This window comes from Podarcis filfolensis (genome assembly GCF_964270895.1).
Source record: "Podarcis filfolensis genome assembly, chromosome: 6".
NCBI lineage: Eukaryota > Metazoa > Chordata > Lepidosauria > Squamata > Lacertidae > Podarcis > Podarcis filfolensis.
This window is the reverse complement of record NC_139609.1, coordinates 998,297-1,026,091: the sequence shown is the minus strand read 5'-3', so window position 1 is coordinate 1,026,091 and position 27,795 is coordinate 998,297. Positions and strand designations below refer to the sequence as shown.

General features: G+C 43.7%; 1 protein-coding gene across 4 annotated transcripts in view; it reads right to left on the bottom strand.

The window, feature by feature from the left end:
- Nucleotides 1–12,865: 12,865 nt before the first annotated feature.
- Nucleotides 12,866–27,795, bottom strand: part of TNFSF4 (TNF superfamily member 4) — a 37,317-nt gene continuing 22,387 nt past the window's right edge. The window contains exons 1-4 of one of the 4 annotated variants that reach the window (XM_083621492.1): nt 24,736–26,565; nt 19,692–19,848; nt 16,286–16,322; nt 12,866–13,268 (exon numbers count right to left, since the gene is read on the bottom strand). In XM_083621492.1, coding sequence (XP_083477618.1) covers nt 13,265–13,268; nt 16,286–16,322; nt 19,692–19,848; nt 24,736–24,966 — 429 coding nt within the window. In that variant the 5' untranslated portion in view covers nt 24,967–26,565 and the 3' untranslated portion in view covers nt 12,866–13,264. Of the gene's footprint in view, nt 13,269–16,285; nt 16,323–19,691; nt 20,066–24,735; nt 27,116–27,795 lie in introns of those variants that run through there. The other 3 variants (XR_014549837.1, XM_083621490.1, XM_083621491.1) reach the window with 3 other exon arrangements.

Sequence of the window (27,795 nt, the reverse complement as noted above, 5' to 3'; positions counted from 1 at the left end):
GAATGTTTTGTCTGTCATTTTTGTCACCAGCCCAGGGCCCATGGGTGCAATGGTGGCCTTAAACACTTCTCCAGGTTCCTGTGTGAAGGTTCATTACTTTTTCACCTCTTCAAAAGTAGCAGAGATGGAGGAGGACTCTCTTCCTCTTTCCGTGCTCTGTGCTTTTCAAGGCTCGGTTCGGCAGGCAGCCTCTTCCTCTTTTGTGTGAGGGTTGGTGTCAGATTTAGTAAAAGGGATCCTCCTGAAACAATGTAATTTTCCATCGGTTATTTCACCACAATCTCCACTGAAGCACAGATCAAATGAAGCTTTTTTGAAATAACAGACAAGTTTAGGAGGCTACAAAAATGTTTTGGGCATCACCAAGTAAGATTGTCTACCATAAACATGGTTTTAACAATGAGTCCGTAAGTGACTGTGGAGGCTAATTCTGGATCCACACATCCTTCCACAGTGGGGGCATAGGTTTCCGGGAGGGAGTTGATCATGGTGTGGATTTGCCAAGTGTGCCTTCCTCTTAGCACGTTTCTCCCTTGCGTCCTGAGTTTGAGTGTCTTCAAAGCCCATGACACCTTTGGTAAAGGCTGTTCTCCATCTGGAGCGCTCGCAAGCCAGTGTTTCCCAGTTGTCAGTGTTTATACTGCATTTTTCTTAGATTTGCCTTGAGACAGTTTTTAAACCTCTTTCGCTGACCACCAGCATTATGCTTTCCAATTTTAAGTTTGGAATAGAGTAGTTGCTTTGGAAGATGATCATCAGGCATCCGCACAACATGACCAGTCCAACGAAGTTGATGTTGAAGAATCATTGCTTCAACACTGGCGATCTTGAACCTTCTGGTCTGTCACAGACCAAGAGGGAGCGGGATTTAGCCCTTTGGAGAAAATCCATATTCTGCAGAGAAAGTGGGGGTTATGCAAAGGCGCTGCAGACCTCCGTAAAGCCCAAAAGGACACAGCATCCTCAAGCAGCCTCTCCGCCGCCCGGATCGCTCCTTAAAGGAGCGGAGAAGATCGGCGAGATTGAGGCACGGATGCTAAGGAGCCATTTTCTAACTCAGCAGAATGAAGCCTCAGGCTCCTCAGGAGTAAAGTGACAGATTCTCCAACAAAAGAAAACCGAGTCCAGATTTGGAAGAAAGGACTTATAATTTGGAATTCAATTGGAATGATTTGGAAGACAGCGAGGTGAAAATAATAATAATATAATAATAATTTATTATTTATACCCCGCCCATCTGGCTGGGTTTATCCAGCCACTCTGGGCGGCTTCCAATAAAACACTAAAATACAATGACCTATTAAAAATTAAAAGCTTCCCAAAACAGGGCTGCCTTCAGATGTCTTCTAAAAGTTTGGTAGTCATTTTTCTCTTTGACATCTGTTGGGAGGGCGTTCCACAGGGCGGGTGCCACTACCAAGAAGGCCCTCTGCCTGGTTCCCTGTAACTTGGCTTCTCGCAGTGGGGGAACCGCCAGAAGGCCCTCGGAGCTGGACCTCAGTGTCCGGGCAGAACGATGGAGGTGGAAACACTCCTTCAGGTTTACTGGACTGAGGCTGTTTAGGGCTTTAAAGGTCAGCACCAACACTTTGAATTGTGCTTGAAAATGTACTGGGAGCCAGTGTAGGTCTTTCAAGACCAGTGTTATATGGTCTCGGTGGCCACTCCCAGTCACCAGTCTAGCTGCCACATTCTGGATTAGTTGTAGTTTCTGGGTCACCTTCAAAGGTAGCCCCACATAGAGCGCATTGCAGTAGTCCAAACAAGAGATAACCAGAGCATGCACCACTCTGGCGAGACAGTCCACAGGCAGATAGGGTCTCAGCCTGTGTACCAGATGGAGCTGATAAACAGCTGCCCTGGACACAGAATTGACCTGTGCCTCCATGGACAGCTGTGAGTCCAGAATGACTCCCAGGCTGCGCACCTGGTCCTTCAGGGGCACAGTTACCCCATTCAGGACCAGGGAGTCCTCCACACTTGCCCGCCTCCTGTCCCCCAAAAACAGTACTTCTGTCTTGTCAGGATTCAACCTCAATCTGCTAGCCACCATCCACCCTCCAACCGCCTCCAGACACTCACACAGGACCTTCACCGCCTTCACTGGTTCCAATTTGAAAGAGAGGTAGAGCTGGGTATCATCTGCATACTGATGAACACCCAGCTCAAATCCCCTGATGATCTCTCCCAGCGGCTGCATGTAGATGTTGAAAAGCATGGGGGAGAGGACAGAACCCTGAAGCACCCCACAAGTGAGAGCCCAGGGGTCTGAACACTAATCCACCACCACCACTTTCTGAACACGGCCCAGGAGGAAGGAGCGGAACCACTGCATAACAGTGCCCCCAGCTCCCAGCCCCTCTAGACGGTCCAGAAGGATGTTATGGTCGATGGTGTCAAAAGCCGCTGAGAGATCCAGCAGAACTAGGAAACAGCTCTCACCTTTGTCCCTAGCCCGCCGGAGATCACTGACCAGCGTGACCAAGGCAGTTTCAGTCCCATGATGAGGCCTGAATCCTGACTGGAAGGGATCCAAATGGTCCGCTTCTTTCAGGCATGCCTGGAGTTGTTCAGCAACCACCCGCTCAAACACCTTGCCCAAGAATGGTAGATTTGAGACTGGGTGATAGTTGGCCATATTGGCCACATCTAAAGATGGTTTTTTAAGAAAAAAGGAGATCAGCCTCAGATGTGGTGAGAATTAAAGTGCAGGACTATTCGGCAAAATGTAACGTAACATATCTATTTCCCTCTAATGGAGAATTTCATTTTGAACTATTGCAGTTGTCTGCTTTTATATTAATACATCTGGACTTATTTTACTGAGGGGGGGAGCGAAACACCCCTCCAGTGACTTATATTTTTTTTCCCCTTTTTCCTCTCTTTTGGAGGAGTCTGGTCGGCAAGGGGAAGATTTTCCTGAATAGAGATTGTGTTACCTTTTCAGCAGCTAAGGCTTAAATAATATTGTAAATACTGCTGCGTGTGATACAAAGTGATATGCCAGTCTGAACTTTTTACTTTGAAAAAGACCCAGAAAATCTTTTGGGATCATCTGACTACCCATCTGGGAAGGAATTGCATAGAAGGGATACAATACCCAGCAGTTATTAATTGATAGAGTTGCCACAGTTTTGCTTTATTTTTATTATATTTGTCTCTGCCCCTGTAATTGGACCAGCAAGTGGCTGAAGCATTTGTTTACTGGATTTTTTTTTCTTTTTTGGTTGCTATTTCAACTCTGTGCCTGGTGTCGCCAGGATAATAATAATAATAATAATAATAATAATAATAATAATAATAATAATAATTTAATTTGTATCCTGCCCTCCTCGGCCAAAGCCGGGCTCAGAGCGGCTAACATCATATAAATAAGATGATATGCATAATACAAGTGATCAATCAATTAAGATACATCCCACAATTAATTCAAACAATTAAAATTAAAATTAAAACTGGATTTCGGCATCAGTGTCGGCCCTTATGGAAAGATAACTGCCCAGGTAGAAGTGATCGACATTTTCCAACGTTACACCATTGAGTTGGATTTGTGGCACTGCATAGGGGTTGTTTTGTACTTGTTGTGCAGCACTTTGGCTTTTTGGATATTGGGTGATAGGCTAAGCTTTTCATAAGCTTCTGCAGAGTTATTTAGGATGGTTTGGAGGTCATCCTCTGAGCGTGCCCACACTACGTCGTCATCAGCATACTGAAACGCTATGACAGAAGTTATGGTAACCTTACTTTTTGCTTTCAACCTGCTCAGATAAAGAGCTTTCCATCTGTTCAATATATGATTTCTACCTGTTATGTAATGAGATGAATAGGATCCAAAAGGCAGCAGTCTGATTGGTCCTAGAACAATAGGATTCAGAATGCAGCAGTCTGATTGGTCCTAGAACAATAGGATTCAGAAATTCAGCAGTTTGATTGGTCCACAGGAGCCGCCCAATCCAGCTCCAGGTGGAAGGGAATCCGCAGCCTGATTGGCCTACAGGAGAATCCCGGAATTAGCCAATCACGTGGGGCCCATTGTGTAAATAATGTATATAAAGCAGACATTCTGGGAGAACTTCCATTCCTCCTCACCACTATGAGCTGAATAAAGAGCATGAAATCCACTCTCGACTCCGATATATTTCACTACCCCAGTGGGGAGTTTCCCTTCGACAAAGTGTAGGATCATGGCAATGAAAATAATGAATAGAGTTGGGGCAATAACACAACCCTGTTTAACACCTCATCCCACTGTGAATGGTTCACTTTGAGAGCCATTGTTATCTGCGATTGTTGCTGTCATATTATCATGGAGGAGCTGAATGATGTTTACAAATTTATCTGGGCAGCCAGTTTTCAGAAGGACAGTCCACAGGGCATCACAATTCACAGTGTCGAAAGCCTTAATCGGGTCAATAAACACCATATACAGGGGTTGGTTTTGCTCTCTGCATTTTTCTTGAAGCTGTCAAGCAGTGAAAATCATGTCCACTGTCCCCCTAGAACATGGGTAGGCAAACTAAGGCCCAGGGGCCGGATCTGGCCCAATCGCCTTCTCAATCCAGCCCGCGGACAGTCTGGGAATCAGCGTGTTTTCACATGGGTAGAATGTGCCCTTTTATTTAAAATGCATCTCTGGGTTATTTGTGGGGCATAAGAACTCGTTCATATTTTTTTTCAAAGTATAGTCCGGCCCCCCACAAGGTCTGAGGGACAGTAGACCTGCCCCCTGCTGAAAAAGTTTGCTGACCCCTGCCCTAGAAGGCTGAAAACCATTTTGGGATTCAGGAAGGGTCACCTCGGATATTGTTAAGAGATGGTTTGCTAAGATCCTTGCAAGAATTTTGCCGGCTGCAGCTGATAGAGAGATGCCTCTATAGTTTCTGCAATCAGTTCTTCTGTCAACTTTTTAAAAGAGATTAATAATTTTGGCATCCCTGAAGTCTTCTGGGATCTCTTCTGTGTCCCAGATTTTTTCGATGAGCTTGTGAAGTTGTTGTGTTCCACTCACTTTGAAGAGTTCAGCAGGTATCCCATCAGGTCCGCTGGCTTTGTTGTTTTTCATTTGGCTGATAGCTGTACACAACTCTCCCAGATTTAGAGATACTGCAAGCTCATCTCTAACTTGGTTTTGTGGAATTTGTGAGAGGACCTCAGCAGCTACGGGGGAGTTGCGGTTAAGGAAATGTTGGTAATGTTCTTTCCAGTACAGTGCAATAGCTTCTTTATCTTTTAGAAGTGTAGTACCGTCTGCTGAGCATAGGGGGCATATGCCATGATTTATTGACCCATAGATGGTCTTTGTGGCTTTAAAGAAACTCTGTGCATCATGAGTGTCAGCTAAGTGCTGGATCTCTTGAGCTTTTTTTTACCCACCAGGTGTTTTTTAATTCTCTGGTTCTTCTTTGAACCTCAGCCTTAGTGTTGACATAGGTTTTTTTCTTAGTGGCACAGTTTCTATCTCTTTGCCAGATCTGAAAAGCCTTCCTTTTCTTGTCAATCATGCACTCAATCTCACTGTCATTCTCATCAAACCAGTCCTGATGTTTCTTGGTTTGGTATCCAATAGTTTGTTCACAGGCTGCAATAATGGATGTTTATAGCTTGGTCCGGTGTTCCTCAATGTTATCAGGGAATTCCAAAAGCAGATGGGCCTTAAGAGTCGTTTGGAAGCAATCCCGCTTAATGGGAACTTGAAGGGCTTGAGTGTTCATTTTGTGCCTTGGTTTCCTTCCTTGAAGCCTATGTTTAGGTATAATCTTGATAGCCATCGTGGAGCGTATTAGTCAGTGATCTGTCCAGCAGTCGTCAGCGCTCGTCATAGCTCTGGTAAGGAGCACATCACGGCGATCTTATCACGGACAATAACATAGTCTAAGTGGTGCCAGTGGTTTGACCGAGGATGCCTCCACGAAGTTTTTAATTTATTTTTCTGTCCAAAGAGTGTGTTGGTAATAACAAGGTTGTGCGCTGCACATATCGTCAAAAGTAAGATTCCGTTCTGGTTGCTGTTGCCAATTCCTTCTTTCCCAATAGTCCCAGGCCACAGATTGAAATCTCGCCCAACTTTTGCATTAAAATCACCCAGGAGGATAATTTTATCTTCCTTAGGCATCTCTGATAGGACGGTATCCAGCTGAGAGTAAAAAAATTCTTTGATGTCTTCATTGGTATCCAGTGTTGGTGCATAAGTGCTTATAATAGTAGCCTGTTGGTTTTTGGTGAGTTTTATTCGAAGGGTTGAGAGTCGCTCATTTATGCCGGTAGGGACTTCTGACACCAGCTTCACAAGATGGTTTTTGATAGCAAAGCCTACCCCATGTATTCGATGTTCTTGTTCAGATAGACCTGTCCAGAAGAAAGTGTAGCCTCCTTTTTCTTCCTTCAGTTGTCCCTCGCCTGCTCTTTGAGTCTCTTGAAGTGCTGCAATATCGATGTGAAAACATTGCAGCTCTCTTGCAATGATGGCAGTTCTGTATTCAGGACGCCTGTTATCTGTGTTATCCGACAGTCCGTATATTCCATGTTCCAAAGTTCAATTGTCTTTTATGACCTCTGGGTGGTGACCCCACTGGGCATGATAATCCAGTCAGGGAAAAAGGGAGGCAGACTATGTTCCGGGCACCTTTTCTAGCCCCTCCCCCTTTTTGGGGTGAGCAGAGTGGACCCTAAACAGGGCTGCTCAGTCATGGATACAGCTGCCGAGCTGCTCAACTGCCTTGTTCCTTGAGTCAGAATGACTGAATCTGCATCCACCGCCCATGTGCCGGATCATGACTAGGGGCTTCCAGATTTCACGATCCTGCCCCCGTTGCCATTTGCCAATCGCAATGGGACTTTGGGGGGTTGGATTGGGGGTTTAGAAGTCTCCTGTGTGTGAATTTGTTTTATGTGTGTAGATCAGTGCACGCTGACCAACGCACAGTCTTTGCAGTAGGGCTCTGTTCCAATGGCATGAAGTAGTCACAACAAACTGGTAGATTCCTATCTGCTGCAGCCTTCATCCACCTTCACAGCCGTTTTAATATGTATCGCTTGTTATCATCCGCCTGTTCTGCTGTTGAGGACTTCTTGGATCATTCTTTGTCTAGCTCCTTCCCTTTTGCCTTATGTGACCCTGCTGGGAGTATGAGATTCCTGACGGCTTTGCTCACAAGGGTTATAGGAACATGCAAGCCCACTCACCACAACAAGGTGATGATCCAGCAAGTGAGATGACCACAACTACCTTGATTGGTGCATTAAGATGAAAATGTTTCTTCACCGGGAAAGTTTGTGGGACATTGTAAGCGAGCCAAAACCAGAGGAGGTGAGCACCCGGCACCTGAAAGATGAAGACAAAGTGGGGTCTAACATTATCCTGTGTCTGGAAAACAGCTGGTTCATTTTAAAGGCATGGAGATGGCAAAGGAGTGCTGGAATGTGTTGCGAGATGTTTATGTACGCACCACTGCCGAGCCCAAGGTCAGGCTTACAAGCAACTCTGCAGGAGGGTAAGAGTGTATCAGCCCATCAACAGAGGATGCAACAGCTGTTTGTGGAACTGGAAGAGCATGGAATGGCTTTTACTGAATTGAATAAAGCCTACATTGACCTGAACGTGCTACCTGAATCTTGGATGTTGTGGTGGTATCGTTAGAGGCAATGGATGTGGCTGACCTGACCCTGCGTTAGAGCAAGAACAGAAACATCAGCAGAGACAGCATGTGAAGCTGGCGGAGCATCGTGAAAGCCAGGTGGGGGCTGACCTGTGACTGCAAACTGTGGAGATCAGCTCTTGAAGGAGTCAGCGTGCCGAGGCAGCGAGGGAGAAGCCAGGGTGATTGTCATGTGACAGTGTTTTTGGTGTGGCTCGATGCAGCACCTCAAGAGAGACTGTACTGGCTGGAGATGCTGGCCATAAAAAACATTCCCATTCAAAATAGAAGCAAATAATTTGTCTCATCTGTGGTGAAAGGGACAGTTCCTGAAACCAGAGCTGCTGACAGATTCTGGCTGTTGGACTCTGCCTGTACTAAGCATTTAGTGAACCCCTGGGAATTATGTGTTTCTTAAGGCCTTTGCTGATGGTTCATGTGTGCCTATATATGTGTGTGTGTGTGTGTGTGTGTGTGTGTGTGTATACAGAAAATTTTTAACAACCAAATTATTAATCAATATATCCATTTACATTCCCCCTTTTTATCCCTCCCCTCCCTCCCCCCCCCAGGACATCCCTCAGCTCTCTCCGGTTTCTTTGCACATATTATCCTCTGCATATTGTACAATTGTATGTATCATTGCCTTATTTATCATATATTCAACAAATAAATTTGTGGATGTTTATTCAAAACCTGCCAAGGAGTTCAAATCATTTTGTTGTCTTTTTAAATAATTTGTGAAAAGTTCCCATTCTTCCTTGAAGTCACGATTGTCACACAATCTATATGTCAGCTTGGCCAGTTCCGCATAGCTCATCAGTTTTTCTTGCCACTGTTCTTTCGTTAGAATTTCCTCGTTCTTCCATCTTTGTGCTAACAAGACTCTTGCCACTGTTGTAGCATACATAAATAAGGTTTTTATTTTTCTTGGCAGGTCTTGTCCCACAATCCCTAACAAAAATGCTTCTGTTGTTTTTTTTTTACAAATGTCATTTTGAACATTTTTTTCAATTCATTATATATCATTTCCCCAAATTTTTTAACTTCTCTACATTCCCACCACATATGATAGAAAGTATCTTCTTTTTCTTTACATTTCCAATATATGTTTGATGCAGTTTTATACATTTTTGCTATTTGTACTGGTGTGATATACCATCTATACATCATTTTCGTATAGTTTTCTTTCAGCAGGGAACAGTCAGCAAATTTCAGATCTACTTTCCACAGCTTTTCCCAGTCCTCAAACTATATTGTGTCCTATATCTTGTGCGATGGTTCATGTGTTTTAATCCAAGGGCAAGTGCCAGGGTATGTGCCTTGTCTGAGGACACATTTAGAGAATGTTTTGCTAGTGGAAAATTTCCAGTATTGTCTGCTAAGTGTAGCATGCTTGACAAAAGATAATTACATTGTAATCTTTCCTAGCACAACTTGCTGGATTGAGAAGGATGGCATCGTATGTGCACAAGGTTATCGTGAGAACAACTTGTATATCATGCAGGATACAGCTGATGTCAGTTCCACTTTAAAAATGCAAGTATCTGCTCAAACAATTCTAGCCAATAGGCCTCTCCACGACAGCTGCACCCATCTCCTACATCAGAGAATGGGGCATTCAAACTTTAGAAGTTTAGCAAAAAATGCCCCCCCCCCCCGATCCGGATGACATCCATGACTTGATCGTTAAACTCAAAACAGGGAAAGCGCCTGGACCAGACCTGATCCCGGCAGAAGCTTTGGTGGGCCAAAGTCCTGGCAACCATCTTCGATGCCGTTAACAACTCTGGAATGATCCCGGAAGTATGGAAGGCCGCTGTTATCATTCCAATCCACAAAAAGGGCTCACCAGATGACCCGGGGAATTACAGAAATATCAGTCTGCTCTCAATAGTGGGGAAACTGTATGCCCGCTTCCTGTTGAACAGACTTATTCAATGGGCCGAAGAGAAAAAATTAATTGGGCCCGAACAAGCTGGATTCCGCCCAAAACAGTCAACAATTAATCATATTCTAATTTTACAGCATCTTGCCTGGAAATATTCCACCCCAAAGGGTGGCCAACTCTGTGTGGCATTCATTGACCTAAAGGCAGCATTCGATAGTATCTCCAGGAGCATCCTCTGGGAAAAACTCACCCGCTGGGGCATCGACAGAAGGCTTCTCTGGCTAATAATCAAACTCCATGAGAACTCAGCGGCTAGAGTGAGACTCACCCCTGAGGGTGATCTCACCAATTCAATTCCCATTAACAGAGGTGTCCGACAGGGTTGTATATTGGCTCCATTCCTGTTCAATTTGTTCATAAGCGACATGAGGACTCCCCTAATAGAGGCTCAAGAAAAGATTCACGCACCACGCCTAGCACTTTATCGCTGCCCTTTGTTACTATATGCGGATGACGCAGTCATCCTTTCTTTTTCTAGAGTAGGTCTTATGAGGGCCTTAAAAGTTTTTGGATCATATTGTAACGCAAATTCCCTTACAATTAATTATGGAAAATCTAAAGTCCTAGTTTTCTCAAAGAGCCGGAAACTCCATAATTGGAGAATTGACGGGAGAGTCATCGAACAAGTCTATAGATTCCAATACTTGGGAGTTTGGTTACAACATAACCTTAGATGGAAGGCCCATGTAGCCTATGTTACAAACAGAGCCAAAGCTATCTCCTTGGCGATCTTGCGATTTTTCTTCACCGATGGGGCCCTTCATATCCCATCGGCGCTGAAAGTCTTCAAGGCCAAGGTGATCCCGACAATTGCTTATGCCATCTCAATTTGGGGGACTTTTGTCAACTTATCTCACTTAGAGGTTATTCAAAATCAGTTTTTAAGAGGGATATTGAAACTGCCCAACTGTGTAAGTAATTCAGCGCTACGCATAGAACTTAATACTGTATCCCTGGAAAACGCTCTGTGGAAGCACATACTTTGTCACTGGCTATCTCTATGGCACAGTCTCCCAAACTTGTACTTGATACAATGTATGTGGAGAGATGATTTCCAGAGCCCATGGGTAAAAAATTTACAACTGAAAATTACGGCAATGGGAATCTCCCCATCCAAATTACTAGAGCAGGATATAGTTCCAGCTAAAAGAACAGTAACCTGTAAACTAGAGGAGATGGACTTGCAGCAGAAAATGATCTTGGGCAATGGTACCTGCTCACCTCTAAACCTTGGTTTATTACCCCTCTTAAGGCTCCCAAACTATTTGAATTCCTTGACTTCTTCGGCTCATAGATATGCCTTTGTAAAGGCAAGATTCAACACCTTCCCATCGAACGTGCTGAGAAATAGATTCTCCAATGGACAGATACCGCTCTTATGTGATTGTAATTGTGGGGCACCGGAATCGTTGCATCACATAATTCTTGACTGTGCTCTTCACTCATCGGCCAGGAGCAAGTTTCTTGCTCAATATCTAAAGGGAATTGCCGATGATACGAATGAAGCCAAACTGAGATATCTATTAAATGATGATGACCCCCTAAGATCACTCATGGTTGCCAGATTCTTGATCAGCGTCCTATCCCTAAAGAAGAGAAACGGACTCCTGTGCGGCTCGGATAATCCCTTTAAACTATGATCTATGTTTTAGGTTGTAATTAGGTGATATCACCATGGATGTCTTTTACTAATTTATAAGCAGAGGGCGATGTTTATGTTACAAATTTATTGTAATGTATGATGTTGGTCCTTTGTTTTTGTTTTGCTTTGGTTCTTGTCTGTCGTTTGTAAGTTTTTGGCGGTTTTAAATTTGGAGGTTTAAGTACATTATGTTAGTATTGGAAACTGTCGTGTGATGGGCCAATGGCCGTAATAAAGATCAATACAATACAATAGCAAAAAATGCCACAGCTCGGCACTGATTTTAATTTTTTTATTTTTTCTGGGGTTGCAGAACTCATCTCGCTTTACAGGCAGTGGGAGCCAGTGTTTGTCTGCAGACAGTTTTTCCGGGTCATGTGGCAGAGTCTGGGGGCAGAGGAGTTAATGAGTTACTGTGACTCAGACTATGGAAATAATATATAGACAAGAAGGTCCCCTACTGGAATAATAGTACAATTTGGATGGTCTCTGGTGGGTTGGAAATCTCGGAAACAGGGGTTGGTATCTGCATCTACATCCAAGGCAGAATATGCTGCTCTGTCTGAATTGAGCAATGAGCTTCCCTATTTTGTGCAGATTCTTACTAATATGAATCTAGAAGCCAAGCTACTTGTGACAGTTTATGAGGACAATCAGGCCTGTATATCCATGGCAGAGTCTGAACAATTTAAGTCTAGGACAAAACATGTGGACATAAAATATAGACATGTTAGAGACAAGTGGCACAAGTATTAATGAAACTTGTCAAGCCAGAACATTGCTGACATAATGACAAAACCCATCAGCTTCGAAAGACACAAAAAATAGTTGAAAAGTTGGGATTAGTGAAGCTAACTGTATAAACACTTTGCACATGCTCTGGTACAAGTTTTTTCCTAAACAGAATTAAGAAGGGGTGTTAGGTTCCTTTAATTGCTATTAAGGAAAATCTGTTGCACTTGCTTCTCTTCTCTTGCACCTGCAGCTCTTGTGATTACTGTTCAAAGGTCACTGACCTGGCAACTGTGTTCATTCTTGGGTCTATTAAGAGGGGCTGTACACTGCCGCTTTGCATTGCTGCAAGGAAGCTCTGCCAGTTTGATACTGAACTCTGTGCTGTATGTATGCTGTGAGTTGTGCTTCCTTTGCATTTGAAGCCTGCACCTTCTGCTAGAGATCTAGGGGAAGCCTGCATATAGTGTATGAAATGAAGCTGCCTTAATACTTTGGACCTGTCAGTAAAGGACTGAACTGACTGAAAAGTTGGAGTCTGACTGAATTTCTTCCAGCTCAAAACTGCACGGTCACGAACCTACACGCTTGGAGGGCTGCACATGTTTGGCACATGCCATATGCCAACACTGGGATGGTACCCAGTGGCTCCCCCTCCCAAGCTCCATGCATTCTTCTGCATAGGCTCAGTTCAGAAGGGACAGAAGACCCTTATCTGCAAGGGATGGCCATCCACACAAGGTCAGCACACGGTCAGGGCGTAGGTGGTCTGTTTAAATTTTTACGCCATTGGCCAACCAACACTAATTAGACCTGGGAACAATTATTCTCAAATACATCAAGTGGGAGTCAATTCTGGATGTGCTTAATTCGAAGCCAGTACACAATTGCCCAAACAGCTGGAGATGAGTTCACTGGTCGTTTTATTAATTTTCAGGACGGCAATATGAACGAGGAGTTAACATGATGAGGTTCAGATTCAGATCCAGTGTGAGTGCTTCATTATTTTCAGTATTGTTAGGGTGTGCCTCCAAGTAGACTGCCTCTTGGGAACGAAATTCATGCACGAAGACTTCCTTCACCTTTGTATTCTCCTCACTGCAATTTACCTCCAGCAGGGGCTCTTGGGGCTGACAGTAGACCCTGAGGATCAGTTCGTGCGGAGCCCTGGGCAGGGTGATGGTTCCCTCCAAAGAGAACAGGTAGAGGCCATCGCAGTGGATTGGGATGGAGCGGTTTAGAACATTTATTTCCATTGTGCCATCCCTCTTTTTAACACCAATCGCTTTCTTATAGGCAATGGAGTCATCTGAAATGCAAGAAAACACAGGAAAAGCCACAAATGTGTTAGTCCCTAACCTACTAGTTTCTCTTACCAGAAAAGAAAATTGGAGGTGGATTGTAAAAGCAAGAGAACAGAAAATCTATAAAAGAAGGTAAAGAAGCAAGGGTCTTTGCCGAAGCTTTTGCATGAAGTAGGGCCTGAGCATACTGGGTGGGGCTGGCTCAAGACATTTGGGCATCTGAAGCCAACCACAAAATGGTGCCTCTCACCCACTTTCGATAGGTGGCGGGTGTGTGTGTGTCTGTTTCCAAGGTGCTTAATCTCACTGTCCCTTAAGACTCTTGTTCTGCTGGTGGCTGTACAAAGCACAAGGATCTGGCAACACAACAGAGAAAGCAACTTCTAGGAGCTGCCCTCATTGAAAGGACGAAACTAGAATCATTGAAAGGAGTTGAACTCGCTCTCATCTTCAAAAAAGTATGCAAGTTCCCGACTCTGCACCTAATCTGTTTCTCATCTCTTTGGGGCCACGGGTCTTAACCAACAAGCATTTTCCCTACTGGTTGTTACCTGCCGTTGCTGCTTGCATTTCCAGACTCCTCAATTTTACACACAAACTCTGTCAGCACCTGACATTTCAGCACTTGAAATTTCAGATCTCTGTCAAGAAAATGGTTGCCTCACTTAGGCCTCTGGGTAAAAACTGGCCAGTGTGGTGTAGTGGTTAAGAGCGGTAGACTCGTAATCTGGGGAACCAGGTTCGTGTCTCCGCTCCTCCAAATGCAGCTGCTGGGTGACCTTGGGCTAGTCACACTTCTCTGAAGTCTCTCAGCCTCACTCACCTCACAGAGTGTTTCTTGTGGGGGAGGAAGGGAAAGGAGAATGTGAGCCGCTTTGAGACTCCTTCGGGTAGTGATAAAGCGGGATATCAAATCCAAACTCTTCTGTCAGAAGTTACCATATGTCTCAGCTCCAATCCCAGCTGGCATTTCCCTCCTGCCTCCTCCAACCTGTCCCCTGACCTCTTTCTCCATGCTTGTTGTTTTTCTCAGGGTGATCTAAAGGGGACAGGAGTCATTTCTCTGCTCTGGAAGGATTCTAAAGTTCCTAGGCTGTGCTGGAATCTCACACAAGGCCGGGCTCAGGGCAGCCTAAGAAAGCAGGCCTACCTTTGTGGATAAAATGCAGTCTGCTAACATTCAAAATTTGAGAGCTTGGCTCTTCAAGCCCTAACCCCAGATTCTTGAGTCACAGGGAACTTCAGGGAACTCAGCTGCTCCTTCCCTGCACTTAGCCCCCCTTCCTTGAATCCTTGAGTTTCTCTCTGTCCCACCATTTTCCAAATCTTGCTGTTCTTTCTACCTTTCTGTCCTAATCACAGCATTTGCATTCCATTTCTCCCTGTTGCTCCTGAGCCTCCACTGCGCCTGCTGAACCCCTTGCACACACACACCCAATCCTGATAGAACAGTAATATTTTTCACTTCCATCTCTCTCTACCTCTGTCTTAGAAACAAGAGAGTTTAAGCTGTTGGTCCAGGCAGATTGTTATTTTTGAACTACCTGCACCAAATATATTCAAACTAACCATTTTTGTTCTCTGTAGCCTTTTTGTGTGTTTGTTACCCACCATTTGCTTAAATGCTTTTTATTCTTCTGTATGTTTTGGAAACACTTTGTATACATCTTTTGCTGCTACAATTCTGTCTAAATCTGGGGGCTGACATTTGCATATCCTTTTTGTGCTCTGTAACTTTGCAATGGCAGCTGAAGGGCAAAGTCTCCTCTCACACCCACTTCCATCTGGTGCAGCAGTCCTGCCCTGGAACCCAAGCAGGCGCCCAGCTCGGCATGGAGAAATCCATCTGTTTGGCTTCACCTCAGTTTCTCATCTTATGTTCAGTTCTCCACATTTCGGCATCAGTTTGGGAGTATTATTTTTTAAAGTCCTCATGAAAGTTCATCAGCATTCAAATGCATGTTTCTTCTAGGCTGCACATGGCTGTATGCAATTTTGCCCGATACACATTTTTTGCAAGCCATTTCCCTTGACATAATATATTTTATATATTTATTTCCTAAATGTGCATTTTTAATTCACACATTCATCTAATATACAAATTTTTGTACATATTATTTGGTCAGAGAGCCAGTTTAGAAGAATACAGTGGTACCTTGGGTTAAGAACTTAATTTGTTCTGGAAGGCTGTTCTTAACCTGAAACTGTTCTTAACCTGAAGCACCACTTTAGCTAATGGGGCCTCCTGCTGCCACTGTGCCGCCACCGCACAATTTCTGTTCTCATCCTGAAGCAAAATTCTTAACCCAAGGTAATATTTCTGGGTTAGTGGCGTCTGTAACCTGAAGCGTATGTAACCCAAGGTACCACTGTATCTGTTTTTTGGTCCACATATTGTTGGAGAAAGTGCAAATTCGGTAGGCTTGTGTTAAATGTCTTACTGATCTCCCCACCCCTGTGCATCCTTGGCTCCACCCAGAACACCTGCCATTAGCTGAACCAAGAGCTTTCCTCCTCCTGAAGGCTGCCAAGCGCAGCTTCAACGTGACCTTCATTCTACCTCTTATCTCTGCCCTGCTCAGGTATCAGGCTGTTTGCAGTAAAAGGGAATAGAGAAGAAACCAGTAGGAATTATTCTCCAACTGTTTCAACCTAAATTCATTCTCCTGCTTCTTTCACTGGAACAAGGTGGGAGGGAAGGAACAGGCAAACCCGAGTAGGAGAGGGTGAAGATGGTTCTTCTCTTCCTGGTAAAGCCCATCTAGATCATTTTCCTGCCTGGATGTTCACTAGAGGAGCAAATGCAGAGCCCGGGAGAGAGTGTTCTTCTCCCTCATGCAGCCTGGTCAGAGAATATTCATTGCTGCTTCAGTTCCCTCTGGGCAAATTGGGTTGGAGGGAAGTCAAGATTGGAAGCATCAACTGGTCATGGGGGAGGAGAGAACAGTGCAACCCACCTCAAGCCTTTGGAATAGGACGAAGGAGAAGGAGGAGGAGGAGGAGGAGAAGAAGGAGAACTCACACTTGATGTAGATCCATTGTGCCTGTGGGTCTGGACTCTGAAACACAACAAAACATGAGGTTATGAAAGGTGCCTACAAGCTCCAGATGGAAATGCAGACATGATGGGACACCAGGGAACCAACATTATGGGGCCTTTTGCATGGGAAGTTTTAAGAGGTCTCAACTGCAGTCCTTTAGTACAACTATTTCCCGCAAGCTACAGAACTCCAGAGCACTGCCTGTGCTGATCCACTGCAGGTGCAACTCCTAGGGGCTAAGGTCCCTTCACCCCCCCAAAAAAACTATATGAGGATGCTGGGGCCCCCTAAAGTTGATGAATGTTGACATTCAAATGGTGTGCATGCACTGCATCATGTGAGCAGGGTGGGGCTTATCTCTCCCCCCCCCCGTAATCTTTTATCCAAGTTCGCACCCCGATTCACTGCCTCCCCCCCCCCCCCCCGAGAGATGCTGGGAACATTGGCCTCTTCAGAGGCAGTGCACAGCACTGGGAGAGTGGAGTGCTACTAGAGAGTAAAACCTCTGTGGGCTGCAAGGTATCTACTTCTGTGTGTTTGTGTTCAGAGGCAGAACGGGGAAAGCTGAGCTCTAAGTAAACACCAGAGGGGTCAAGAATGATGGCCGCAGGATAGTTAATATTTTGCAGGCTTGGGGATTAGAGCAGTTGGTGGCATCTCATGCATAGCACCCCCCCCCCCCAGCACAAGCCTGTACAGCAACTTCACTTTGAAGACATCACATATACAGAAGCTCCAAAATAGCCATGTTGCTATCCAGTGTTATTTCCTGCCTTTGTTTTAGTTATATAACTGGATTCACATGCCCATAACATAGACTGCAGTATTATTAAAATTTTCTCTCTCCCTGTGTGTGTGTATGTGTATCTAATATATATCTGCCATGTGTCTGATGAAATGAGTTTTAGACTGAAACAGTTTATACTACAATAGATCTGTTAGGGTTGTGTCTAAGGAACTCATATTTGGAGTAGAACCATTGAAATCACTTGACAAGTCATTTAGTTGAGTAGAATCTATTGGAGCTGTATCTTCCTGGCAGCACACGACAGAACCATGAGACAGGTGTAAAATATACTCAAGCAAGAGTTTTATTTACAACCTTACAAACGCAAAGCATGTGGGTGTTCTCTTTTGAAGGCAAATTCAAACTGCAACTTCTCCTTTTTTAAAAAAACATAATTTTTATTAACAGGCCAATCACATCACATTATTCAAATCACATTGGTTCCGAATTATACAGCCAAATTTTAAATTTTTGAGGGTGCCCATATATCAAGCTCCGCACGAGTCCAAAATTCCGGATAAGTCCAGACATCACTCATTTTACTGCATTAATTAATCAGTTCTATCCAGTTCAATCCGGATAGTCCTTTATTACTTTCTTTCTCATCTTGTTGTAGTCATATATTCCTTTCTTTGCGATCTCTGATGATTCTCACAAGCAGACTGAAAGCTGTTGTCTCTGTGTGGGTTTTGTACTCTTCAAAAGCTAAATCAGTCCAGGACAGCTTCTGTTTAACGCTTCCATAAACAAGATTAATCTTCGGTCTGTCCTTTATTTTTCCAGGCTAGCCAAAGAAATCAAATAGGTCAGAGGGCTCTGTCAGGTCAAACTTTCAATTCCGACACTCCTTCTCTTTCCAACATTCCTGATTCTCCTCCCCCGTCCTTCTTTCTCCGGCAAGCCTGTCTTGGCGAGACGCCATTTTTAACTGCGTCATAAAAATTTTCCACTTTCTCACCGTTCAAATCTTCTCTCCTGTTGTAATCCATCCCCACACAGTTCTTAAAATCCTGCTTATGATTCTTAAAAAACGCGACGATCTTGTTTCTTTCTGGGGTGGAGGGTTATTTTATCACATCATATAAAGGGGAAAAAAGGGTTTTTCCTCCACCACCACCCCTTCGTTCCAAACATACAATCTCTTAGTGGTGACACATCAAAGGATTTACTTATCCATCCGTCGCTCCCGGTCACAGAGATCCATTACTCAGCAGCCTTATCGTCGAGCTTTACTTGATATATGTGCTTCAGCTTCATTTCCAATCATATGTTTCCAATTATAATTCCGAGCTGAAGCAACCAGCACGCGCTAATTGGAATCGGCGTCAGGAAGAGCTGACTTCACTGAGGGCTCGTGCCAAGTGTTCGGCACCCCCATCTCTCGGATCAGGGGGTGCATTGTGAACACCGCTGGCAAGACAGGGTCCCCCCACCTCCTGGGGGGAAGGGAAGGCTAACTACTTCCCATAGCAGCCCCTGAATTACCTCGTATGGGTCAGAGAGATGTTATTGTCGGCCATCTTCCAACGCACCACCTGGTGGCCACTTCGCCTCCTTTTGTAGTCATCACCAGCTGTACCTAATCAGCCTAGAAAACCACACCCAGAACTCACAGAAACAGTTCTTAAAGTTACAATCATCTTTCCTGTTTCTTTGCAGAATGACTCCTAACAGAATCCTTACAGCACAATCCTAACCATGTCTACTCAGGATTGAATTCTTTTGAATTCAGTGGGGCTTCCTCCCAAGTAAGCAGAGTTAGGATTTTAGTCTTTAAGTTAAAGGTAAAGGGACCCCTGACCATTAGGTCCAGTCGTGACCGACTCTGGGGTTGCAGCGCTCATCTCGCTTTATTGGCTGAGGGAGCCGGCGTACAGCTTCCGGGTCATGTGGCCAGCATGACTAAGCCGCTTCTGGCAAACCAGAGCAGCACACGGAAACACCGTTTACCTTTCCGCCGGAGTGGTACCTACTTGCACTTTGATGTGCTTTCGAACTGCTAGGTTGGCAGGAGCAGGGACCGAACCGCCAACCTTCTGATCGGCAAGTCCTAGGCTCTGTGGTTTAAACCACAGCGCCACCCGCATCCCTTAAGTGAGCATAAGGCTATTATTTAGACTGCAGCAGACTGGCACAGTCCCCCAAGTACAGTTTTCCAGCTGTACTTCCAAGCATAAAGAGCAGCAACATCTTCCCTGGTTCTTTCTGTTAGAAGACACCTCCAGAAGGCTCTGGCACCCATTATGAATTTAAATATTAAACAAACACATTTGATTTAGATCAGGCATCCCCAACCTACCACCCTCCAGATGTTTAGGCCTACAACTTCCATGATCCCTAGCTAACAGGACCAATGGTCAGGGATGATGGGAATTGTAGTCCAAAACATCTGGAGGGCTGAAGGTTGGGGGTGCCCAATTTAGATGTTTTTAATATAAAAAGATCCCTAATGTTCTGAACCAACTACAAAGATGATTACAATTTCACAGCTTAAAAAAGAGAGCAAAGGACCAGGGTTTTCCCCTAAACAGCCCCCAAACGGCCAGTGCACTTTGGCATCTGCTTAGAGAGCTCTTGACATTTGTAAATGGGCCTCTTACTAGCGAAGAGGTGGGAGCAAGCGCTGGTCTCCCTTAGTCTGTAGGTGGTGCATGCAGCTGCTAGAGAGTTCTTGTGATCGTGATGCCTGGGGGTTTGGTTACCACTCTGTGTCCTCCTGCTCAACCGCATATGGTGGTGGCAGATGCTCTTTGTGTTCTGCAAGCAACCAAACATACAGGTAGGTTGGAATGTTGTGGAAGTATCTAGAGGCAGAGAAAACCAGCCTTTATTTTGAATCCAAATGAAGGCAGAATTATGTTGGGAGGAAGGATTTTAGGCATCATTTTCAAGCTTGCTTTCATTTGCACGGTCCTGGTTTCAGATGTCATTCACAGTGGGACTAATTAGGCTTAGTATATGTACAGAAAGCAAACCAACTGTTTGCCACCATAATCTCTAAACCATGCACAGTAAGCTTACAAAAAACATCCGCCAGACATACAATGTTTTATCTTGAATTTTCATTCAGTGGATACTCAAATGAAAAAGAAATTTAATAGATGGACAAGAATGAGAACTCGGTTATCAACTTTAAGACAGATTGTTGAGTTGCAAATGAAAATTATTCCAACCTGTTTGTACTTATTTCAGGTTCTCCCTATCCCCCTTCCTCTGATCACTGTGGCAAAAGCCAATAAAAGATTTGTTTTTCCAAGGTAAAATACTGTGATTATCCTTGAAGTTGTATTATAGAAAATATGGGCCTGAGAGGCCTGGCCACGGGTGGCTGCACTTTCATCAGGTAACATGTCTTCTGTTGGATCCCCATACCTGAGCACAGGCTACTAGAACTAGACCTCTTACAAAAACTGAGGTTCTGTTCCTTGGTATGGGGTGTGGTAAAGGTTTGGTTGCAGCTTTGTGTAAGGAATAAGCGACACACAGGTTTGATATTGGGCATCAACGTTGTTTAGGAGGGAGATAGAGGAGAGAATATAGGTGATGATGGAATATGGCATGATCTGATCAGTCAGTGAAACCAATCTTGACCCATACAAGAGAAACCATGCTTTAATTGTATCATGGGTGGTACAAGACCCCAATGCAAACTATGGGCTATATCTGCCTCATATAACCAACATGCTTAGCTCTAGTTAATGCGTGGAGGGGTTAAGGCCATAGCGTAAGCTTAGTTAGGTCACACACCTTCACCTTGGGAAGAAGGGTTACTAAAGCCTTTGTTCTTTTTCCTTTCCTTCATGTGAACCAACTAGTAAGGATGTCTAAGCTGGATGCTCCAAGCATAGACCATGTGGCTTTAGCAACATTTTTCTAAATGTTTAGAAACATTTTTTAAACTAAGTTGTACTGCCTGTCTTTTCTTGCTGCTGTACGGAAAAGCACATGCATTTGACCTTTGAAGAGTTTGCAAGTAAACCATTTTTACTTGCTATGCTAAGGGGACGTGGGCAACTTTGGAAGAAAGCTAGGAGGAGGGATTTTAAAAGTCTAACAGCCTATATTTCCATGCTCTACTTCGATGCATATTTTGTGATTTTAAATCTCTGCTAGGGCTCTCTTGCCAGAGTACCAGGCACCCAGGAATTCTCTTTTTATACCTATTATTTTCCTTGCCAACCAGCACAAATGTTACAGATAGCATCTAACATGCTCCCCAACTGCTGGTGAGGCTGCTGGGGGAGCATACTTCCAAGTCTGGTGGGAGTACCTGCAGGTCCATACATTTTGGTCTCTGGTTTTTAATGAAATTGCAGCAATTAACAGTGCATGTTCCCTGGGATACTCAAGAGTACGCAGCACCAGCACTGTTTTTTTTCAAATGTTTACTGTAACAACTTCATGGTGAGTTCCGGCACCTTTTTTTTAAAAAAAAGCACTGGCAATTCCTAAGGAGTTGATTCAATTCTCCCCTCTGGCTGCCCCCACTGGAGAGACAGGGAGGAGGGGCTGTAGTTTCCAGGTTCTGGCGAGACCTTGTGGAGCTTTTGTGAGATCTCGCCGGAAGCCACAGCCACACAACCCTGGCAAGTGACCCTTGGGCAGCAGCGCTGGGGAGTGCGGGGGCACCTTCCCGTTTCACCTCAGGTGGCTAAATGGGCCACCCCTACATGCGGGACCACATACAGTAACTGGCTGAAGACCTCTGTCCTTAAAAGTATATTGAAGCCAAGTTCTTAAGGGTCTTGTAAAATAATACAAGAACCTTGAACTTGACCCAGAAGCATTTGGGCAGCACGGGCAAGCTTCCAGGGACTTAGGTGCTGTCTGTCTGTCTCCACCACCCGTCCAGCCTCCGCATTCTGCGCCAGTGGGAGCTTCCAGATCAGGCACAAAGGCAGCCCCACATCAAGGGGATGGAGCAATTCCTCTGACAGGAAAGGCTACAGGCATCTGGGACTTTTTAGTTTAGAGAAAAGGCAAGTAAGAGGCGACAAGACAGAAGTTTATAAAATTAAACACGGTAAGGAGAGTGGATAGAGAAAAGCTTTTCTTCCTCTCATACACATCCAGTGAAGCTGAATGTTGGACTATTTTGGACTCTGCTGGTCGTGTGCTCATGTCCCAGGAGGATATGGGTCACATCAACGTGACGGGAGACCGGAGTGATAAATCTCGGGCAACGCTGCATTGGGGGAAGGCACAAGGCCTCAGGGTTATCTCCCAACAGGTTCCCCATCTAATTAGAACTCCAGAATGTTGCTTTGATGAGTTTATTCCTGATGAGTTTACTCTAAGAAGCACTTTTGGTTAAGGAACTTTCTTAGCACATCAAAAGGCTAGCGTTCATGAATTAGCGACAAAGTTCCCCACAATAAATCTAGAGCAGTGGTTCCCAATCTTTTTGGGCCATGCCCCACCTAAGCATCTCTAAAAACCTGACACCCTCCCCCCGGTGACATATAATTTTTATTATTCAAAACCCCCTACTCACGTGGAGGAAGCCTAAAAGGCCATTAACTTGGTCTAACTCATTCTTGAATTGCCAACATTTTAAATAAAATTTAAATAACCACATGCTTAGTTTAAAACTAAATATTAAGGCATGATTTGACCTGTTTGATAAAAGCAAAATATAGTACAGTTTACTGGTTCCAAATGGACAGCTGTATTCATCTACCAGAGGAGTTTATCATAGGAGGGAACTAATTAGCCGGTAGTTCAACCCTACTTCTGTTGACAAAACCCACACACTAGAATTAAAAAGAACAAAAACTGCAAAGCTAAGACAGAAGATCTTATTTCTTGGACCAGCCCATCATCATGCATCAGATTGTTACCTTTCTCTCATGGACCTTTATTTTGTTCCATGTATGGTTGCAGGTCTATCCATCAGGGTAGATCAGATATATTTTCCTCTCCAATCTGACCATTACATCAATTACAGGTTGATGAAGAAGTAGTGAAACGTTTGAGTGGATACAGTGTTAAACACTAGGCTGATTTAGAATGTGTCTCAATAGGTATAAATTTTTTAGCTACATTTTAAAAAATTAAGTCACAGTTTGAAAGGCTGCTATTCCAAGACCGATTAAAATGGCTGAAATGAAACTTCCTGAGCCAAAAACAGTCAGGACTACTCTTAAATAACTTCACTGAGAGGAAAATAATTAGTGTGGTGTAATGCTGCTGTGACAGCAGAAACCACTATTGTAAATTCATTGTACTAGCATTTTGTGAAAAATTTTCCCCAGCATAGAAATAGTATCCTAAGCACATTTCAACTGGCATGGAGTTCACAAGCAGGGCAAACTGGACTCTCAAAGGATGTCAACATGCTAAGGTCCAACCGCCCCCTCATTGCAACTGTCTTTATTTTAGTATTTCCTGTTCTCCACAAACACTAATAAATAACAGCGATAAAGCCCTCTTTGCCCCAGCCTCTATGTTCAGAACTAGAAATTAGTTGTCCCCCCCCCCAAGGTGCTTGGATGATCAGGACTATCACTTATTCGGGTCTCACTCCCACCCGTCTCCACCTCTCTTCACTTTTATTCCCTGTGGTCTTCTAATCTGTGTGTGGCAAACCCAGCCCCACTTCCGCAGGCAAGTACATTTCCAAATCTGGACCTCCCTTGTTGAATCTGGCCAAAATAAAAATGTGAGGTTTACTTGTGTTATTTTCCAGTGCTGGTATTTATCACTAAATTTTGGGAATGAGGGTGGCATTGCACTTTTTATTTAATGAACTTGGTAAGGTTTTTAAAAATAATTTACTGGCAAATTACAGGGGATTGGACTAGACGACCCATGGGGTCCCTGCCAACTCTACAATTCTATGGTTCTAAGACTTATTTTCCAATTGTTTCAGTGTGCCTTGATAAAGCCTAGCATTTTCTAACAAAATATAAACATGAGAATGGAATTTTAAAATTGTCCTTAAGATTGCCAAGCCTTGAGATTATCAGCCAATTTCAAAAATAAGTGGTATGAGATTTTTTACATTTACTAGTTACAAATTCTGAGATTTACCAACAAATGATGAAAACTAGGACAAAGTTTATCATTAGCCAAAGGCACTTGGCGATTTTTGAGGTATGCTAATAACTGTTGAACACCAAGTGGAAATGATCATTACGTGCTCCTAGTATTTAAAACCACCCGTTTCTAACAACAGTTGATGTGAGAAATAGCTATAATATTTCTCTCTTAAGGAAGCAAAGCAATAAACCTGTCCTACATTGTTGGAGAATCTTGTGATTAAGGAGGGAAACAGTGTGGCTAAATCTTTGAGTCAGAGGAAGAGCTCAAATAACCTGCCATTTACATTGTAACTTCTGCAAAGATAGATTTGCACATACCCTAACTCCACAGAAGCCCGCAGCTTTTTGTATGTGTTCCTTAGCATACATGCAGATGAACAGACCAAGGGACCATTTTAATAGCAGGCTTTCCAATACCAATCATGTGGTTTTAAAAGAGCCCTGTTATATGAAAGCAACCCTATTATATGAAAAGTGTGTGCCTTTTTCTGATTCAGGAGAGCCTAAACATAAACAAATCTGTGGACTTCAGGATGGGAAAGCCTCGTCTGTGTGAATCTGTCAGGAGAGTCATACCTGTAAGGTTCTTTTGCAGACTTACCCTAAGGTAGCACAAGCCAATGCAGATCAGGCAGGCAAGCAAGACCACCAGCTGTACAGCCATGGTCCCAAGCTGCATCCAGATTTGTCTGCTTCTTTTCCTGTCCTCCTCACACTTCTCAGCAGGTGCTTCTTCCAGTTTTCTGGCCTCCATCTCCACTTGTTCCTCCATGTGCAAAGCACAAAGGAAGAAGAGAGCTGTGAATTCCCAGGGACAGCTATTAAATAGCATTAAGAGATCATTTTAAGCCTTATATGCAAACAGAGGCGGGGAACTTCTTTATGACTAATATGAAATTTCCCTTGAATCTCACTCTCTCTCCTTCTGTGGGTGATTGTGGTGGTTGATATTTAAGATATCCCAATTCATTTTTAATAGACATTTAAGCTGATCCCCAGAGATTTATGGATCTCTGTTTTCCTGGCTGTGCCTCCCAAACGTGGAGCAAATATGTTGCTCAAAGGCCTTTCTTGACCCCCTTTCTGAGTGTCTGGGTCAGAAGACGCACAAGGCAAATGTCACTCAGTGAACACAGTGCAACACAGTAAGCTAGAAATAGATGGGTTACAAATAAAATAAATAAAAGCAAAGTTTAGCTGGCATAGCTCAGTTGGTCTTAATCTCAGGGTTGTGAATTTGAGCCCATTAGGCAAAAGATCCCTACACTGCAGGGGGTTGGACTAGATGACCCTCATGGTCCTTTCCAACTCTACTATTCTATGGTTCTAAATAAAAGATACTAGGCCAGCCCCTGGTATTAACCGGGTCTCTTTAGTACTGCCTCTTACTCCTGAAACCATACCCTTGATCTTTGGCTTCTCCCTTTCCTCCTCTAATCATGCATGCTCCCTCTAACCTTTACCCCTTAAATTCAAACAAGTTCTATAGCTGTGTACACACCATACACTTATAGCGTATACCCCCCAAAAGAATGGGAATTGTAGTTTGCTAACAGTGCTGGGAACTGTAGCTCTGTGGGGTATAAACTACAATTCCCATATTCTCATGAGAGCATAAACCTCCAGCAAGGCCAAATTCTTCAAGTAGAGGAGGTTATTTTTCATTTTTAAATGCCTTCAACAGTTTGAATTTTTTTTCAATCAGAACAAGGTACCATTTTCATGTGGTTGTTTTATTTTAAAAAGTAATCTGTCCTAGTCCCATGAACACAGGGCAAATAACATAACATTGTTGTTGTTTAGTCGTGTCCGACTCTTCGTGACCCCATAGACCAGAGCACGCCGGGCACTCCTGTCTTCTACTGCCTCCCACAGTTTGGTCAAACTCATGTTGGTAGCTTCGAGAACACTGTCCAACCATCTCATCCTCTGTTGTCCCCTTCTCCTTGTGCCCTCAATATTTCCCAGCATCAGGGTCTTTTCCAGGAGGTCTTCTCTTCTCAGGTGGCGGCCAAAGTCTTGGAGCCTCAGCTTCACGATCTGTCTTTCCAGTGAGCACTCAGGGCTGATTTCCTTCAAAATGGATAGGTTTGATCTTCTTGCCGTCCATGGGACTCTCAAGAGTCTGCTCCAGCCCCATAATTCAAAAGCATCAATTCTTCGGCAATCAGCCTTCTTTATGGTCCAGCAAGCCACTCCAGTATCCCTGCCAGAAAAACTCCATGGCAAAAACAACAGGCATATAAAACATAACATTACCTTTGATATAATCTAATAAGCAAGGAAGCATTTTGCTCACTTCTGAAGTCAAATGAAAAGTTCTTATTTCTAGGAGAGTTCCCAAGATGCCCCCTTGTGGCTCAGATCTATTTATTGACGGGTACAGCTTCAAGCCTGCCTTTTGCAGAAGCACTGTGCAATTAAAGAGGGTGCATGTGTGAGCGGTGAAACCTGGGAGTAATGCGCTCCATTACTTTCCGGGTCGCTGTGGAGCGCAACCCGAAAATACTTAACCTGAAGCTACTTCAACCCGAGGTATGACTATCTAAAAAGACAACAAAATGAACTGGACTCCTTGGCTAGTTTTGAATAAACATACACAAATTTATTAGTTGATAACATGTTAGATAGATAATGTAAGGATATGTAAAATTTTATAACACAGAGAGAATAATATGTGCTGAGAAATCAGAGAGAGGAGCTGAGGGAAGTCTTTGGTGGGGGAGGGGAGGGAGGGATGGAAGGGAGGGAGGGGGGAATAATGTATGTGATTATATGGTTTGATAATTGGTTATGTTGAAATTGATAATAAAAATATATTTTTTAAAAAAGAAAGCTCATTAAATGGATCATTTGAAGGAGCCCTAAGCTGAGAGGTGCTCATTTCTGACATAGGATTGCAATTTGGAAAGTATCTGCATGGAGATTTCCTTTCCCCCAGAAGGTATTTTGGACAGGCCCTTTAGAAATAACTAGGCTTCCTACAAAAAACCCCTGAAACACTCAATAAAAACTAGACACGGTCTAACTTCTGTATAAGTTTTATGCAAGCAAATCAGGATGAAAGCTCATTAAATGAGGGGTAATGAGGGGACTGCTTATACAACAGAGTTCATTTAAAAGGAAATTGAAAGAAAAAAAGAAAAAAGAGATTTTAGATGAAATCATGGAAAAGGAGAAACAATTGTCAAAAAAAGCAAATAAAGAGTCAGCTAAGCAGGCAACTAGAATATTACAAACCCAATGATAGTTAATGATAGTTAATGAAAAAATTAGCTGAAAGATAAAAAGAATGAAACAGAAGTACTTTGAACATGCCAATAAATCAGGAAAACTGCTAGCGTGGCAATTGAACAGAGAAACTCCATAAATAAAATTAATATAAATGGAAAGACTACAGACAAGATGAAGGAAATAAGAGCAGCATTTGTAAAATATTTCTCAGAACTGTATAAGGAAAGGAAAAAATCTGTAAAATAGATGCTGAAAAAGCCTTTGACGATGTGTCTTGGGAGTTCATGGAAAAAATTGCTTGAAGAAATTAATTTTGGGCCTAAATTTTTAAATCGAAGCTACAAACATGAGTCTGACCAAACTGCGGGAGGCAGTGGAAGACAGGAGTGCCTGGCGCGATCTGGTCCATGGGGTCACCAAGAGTCGG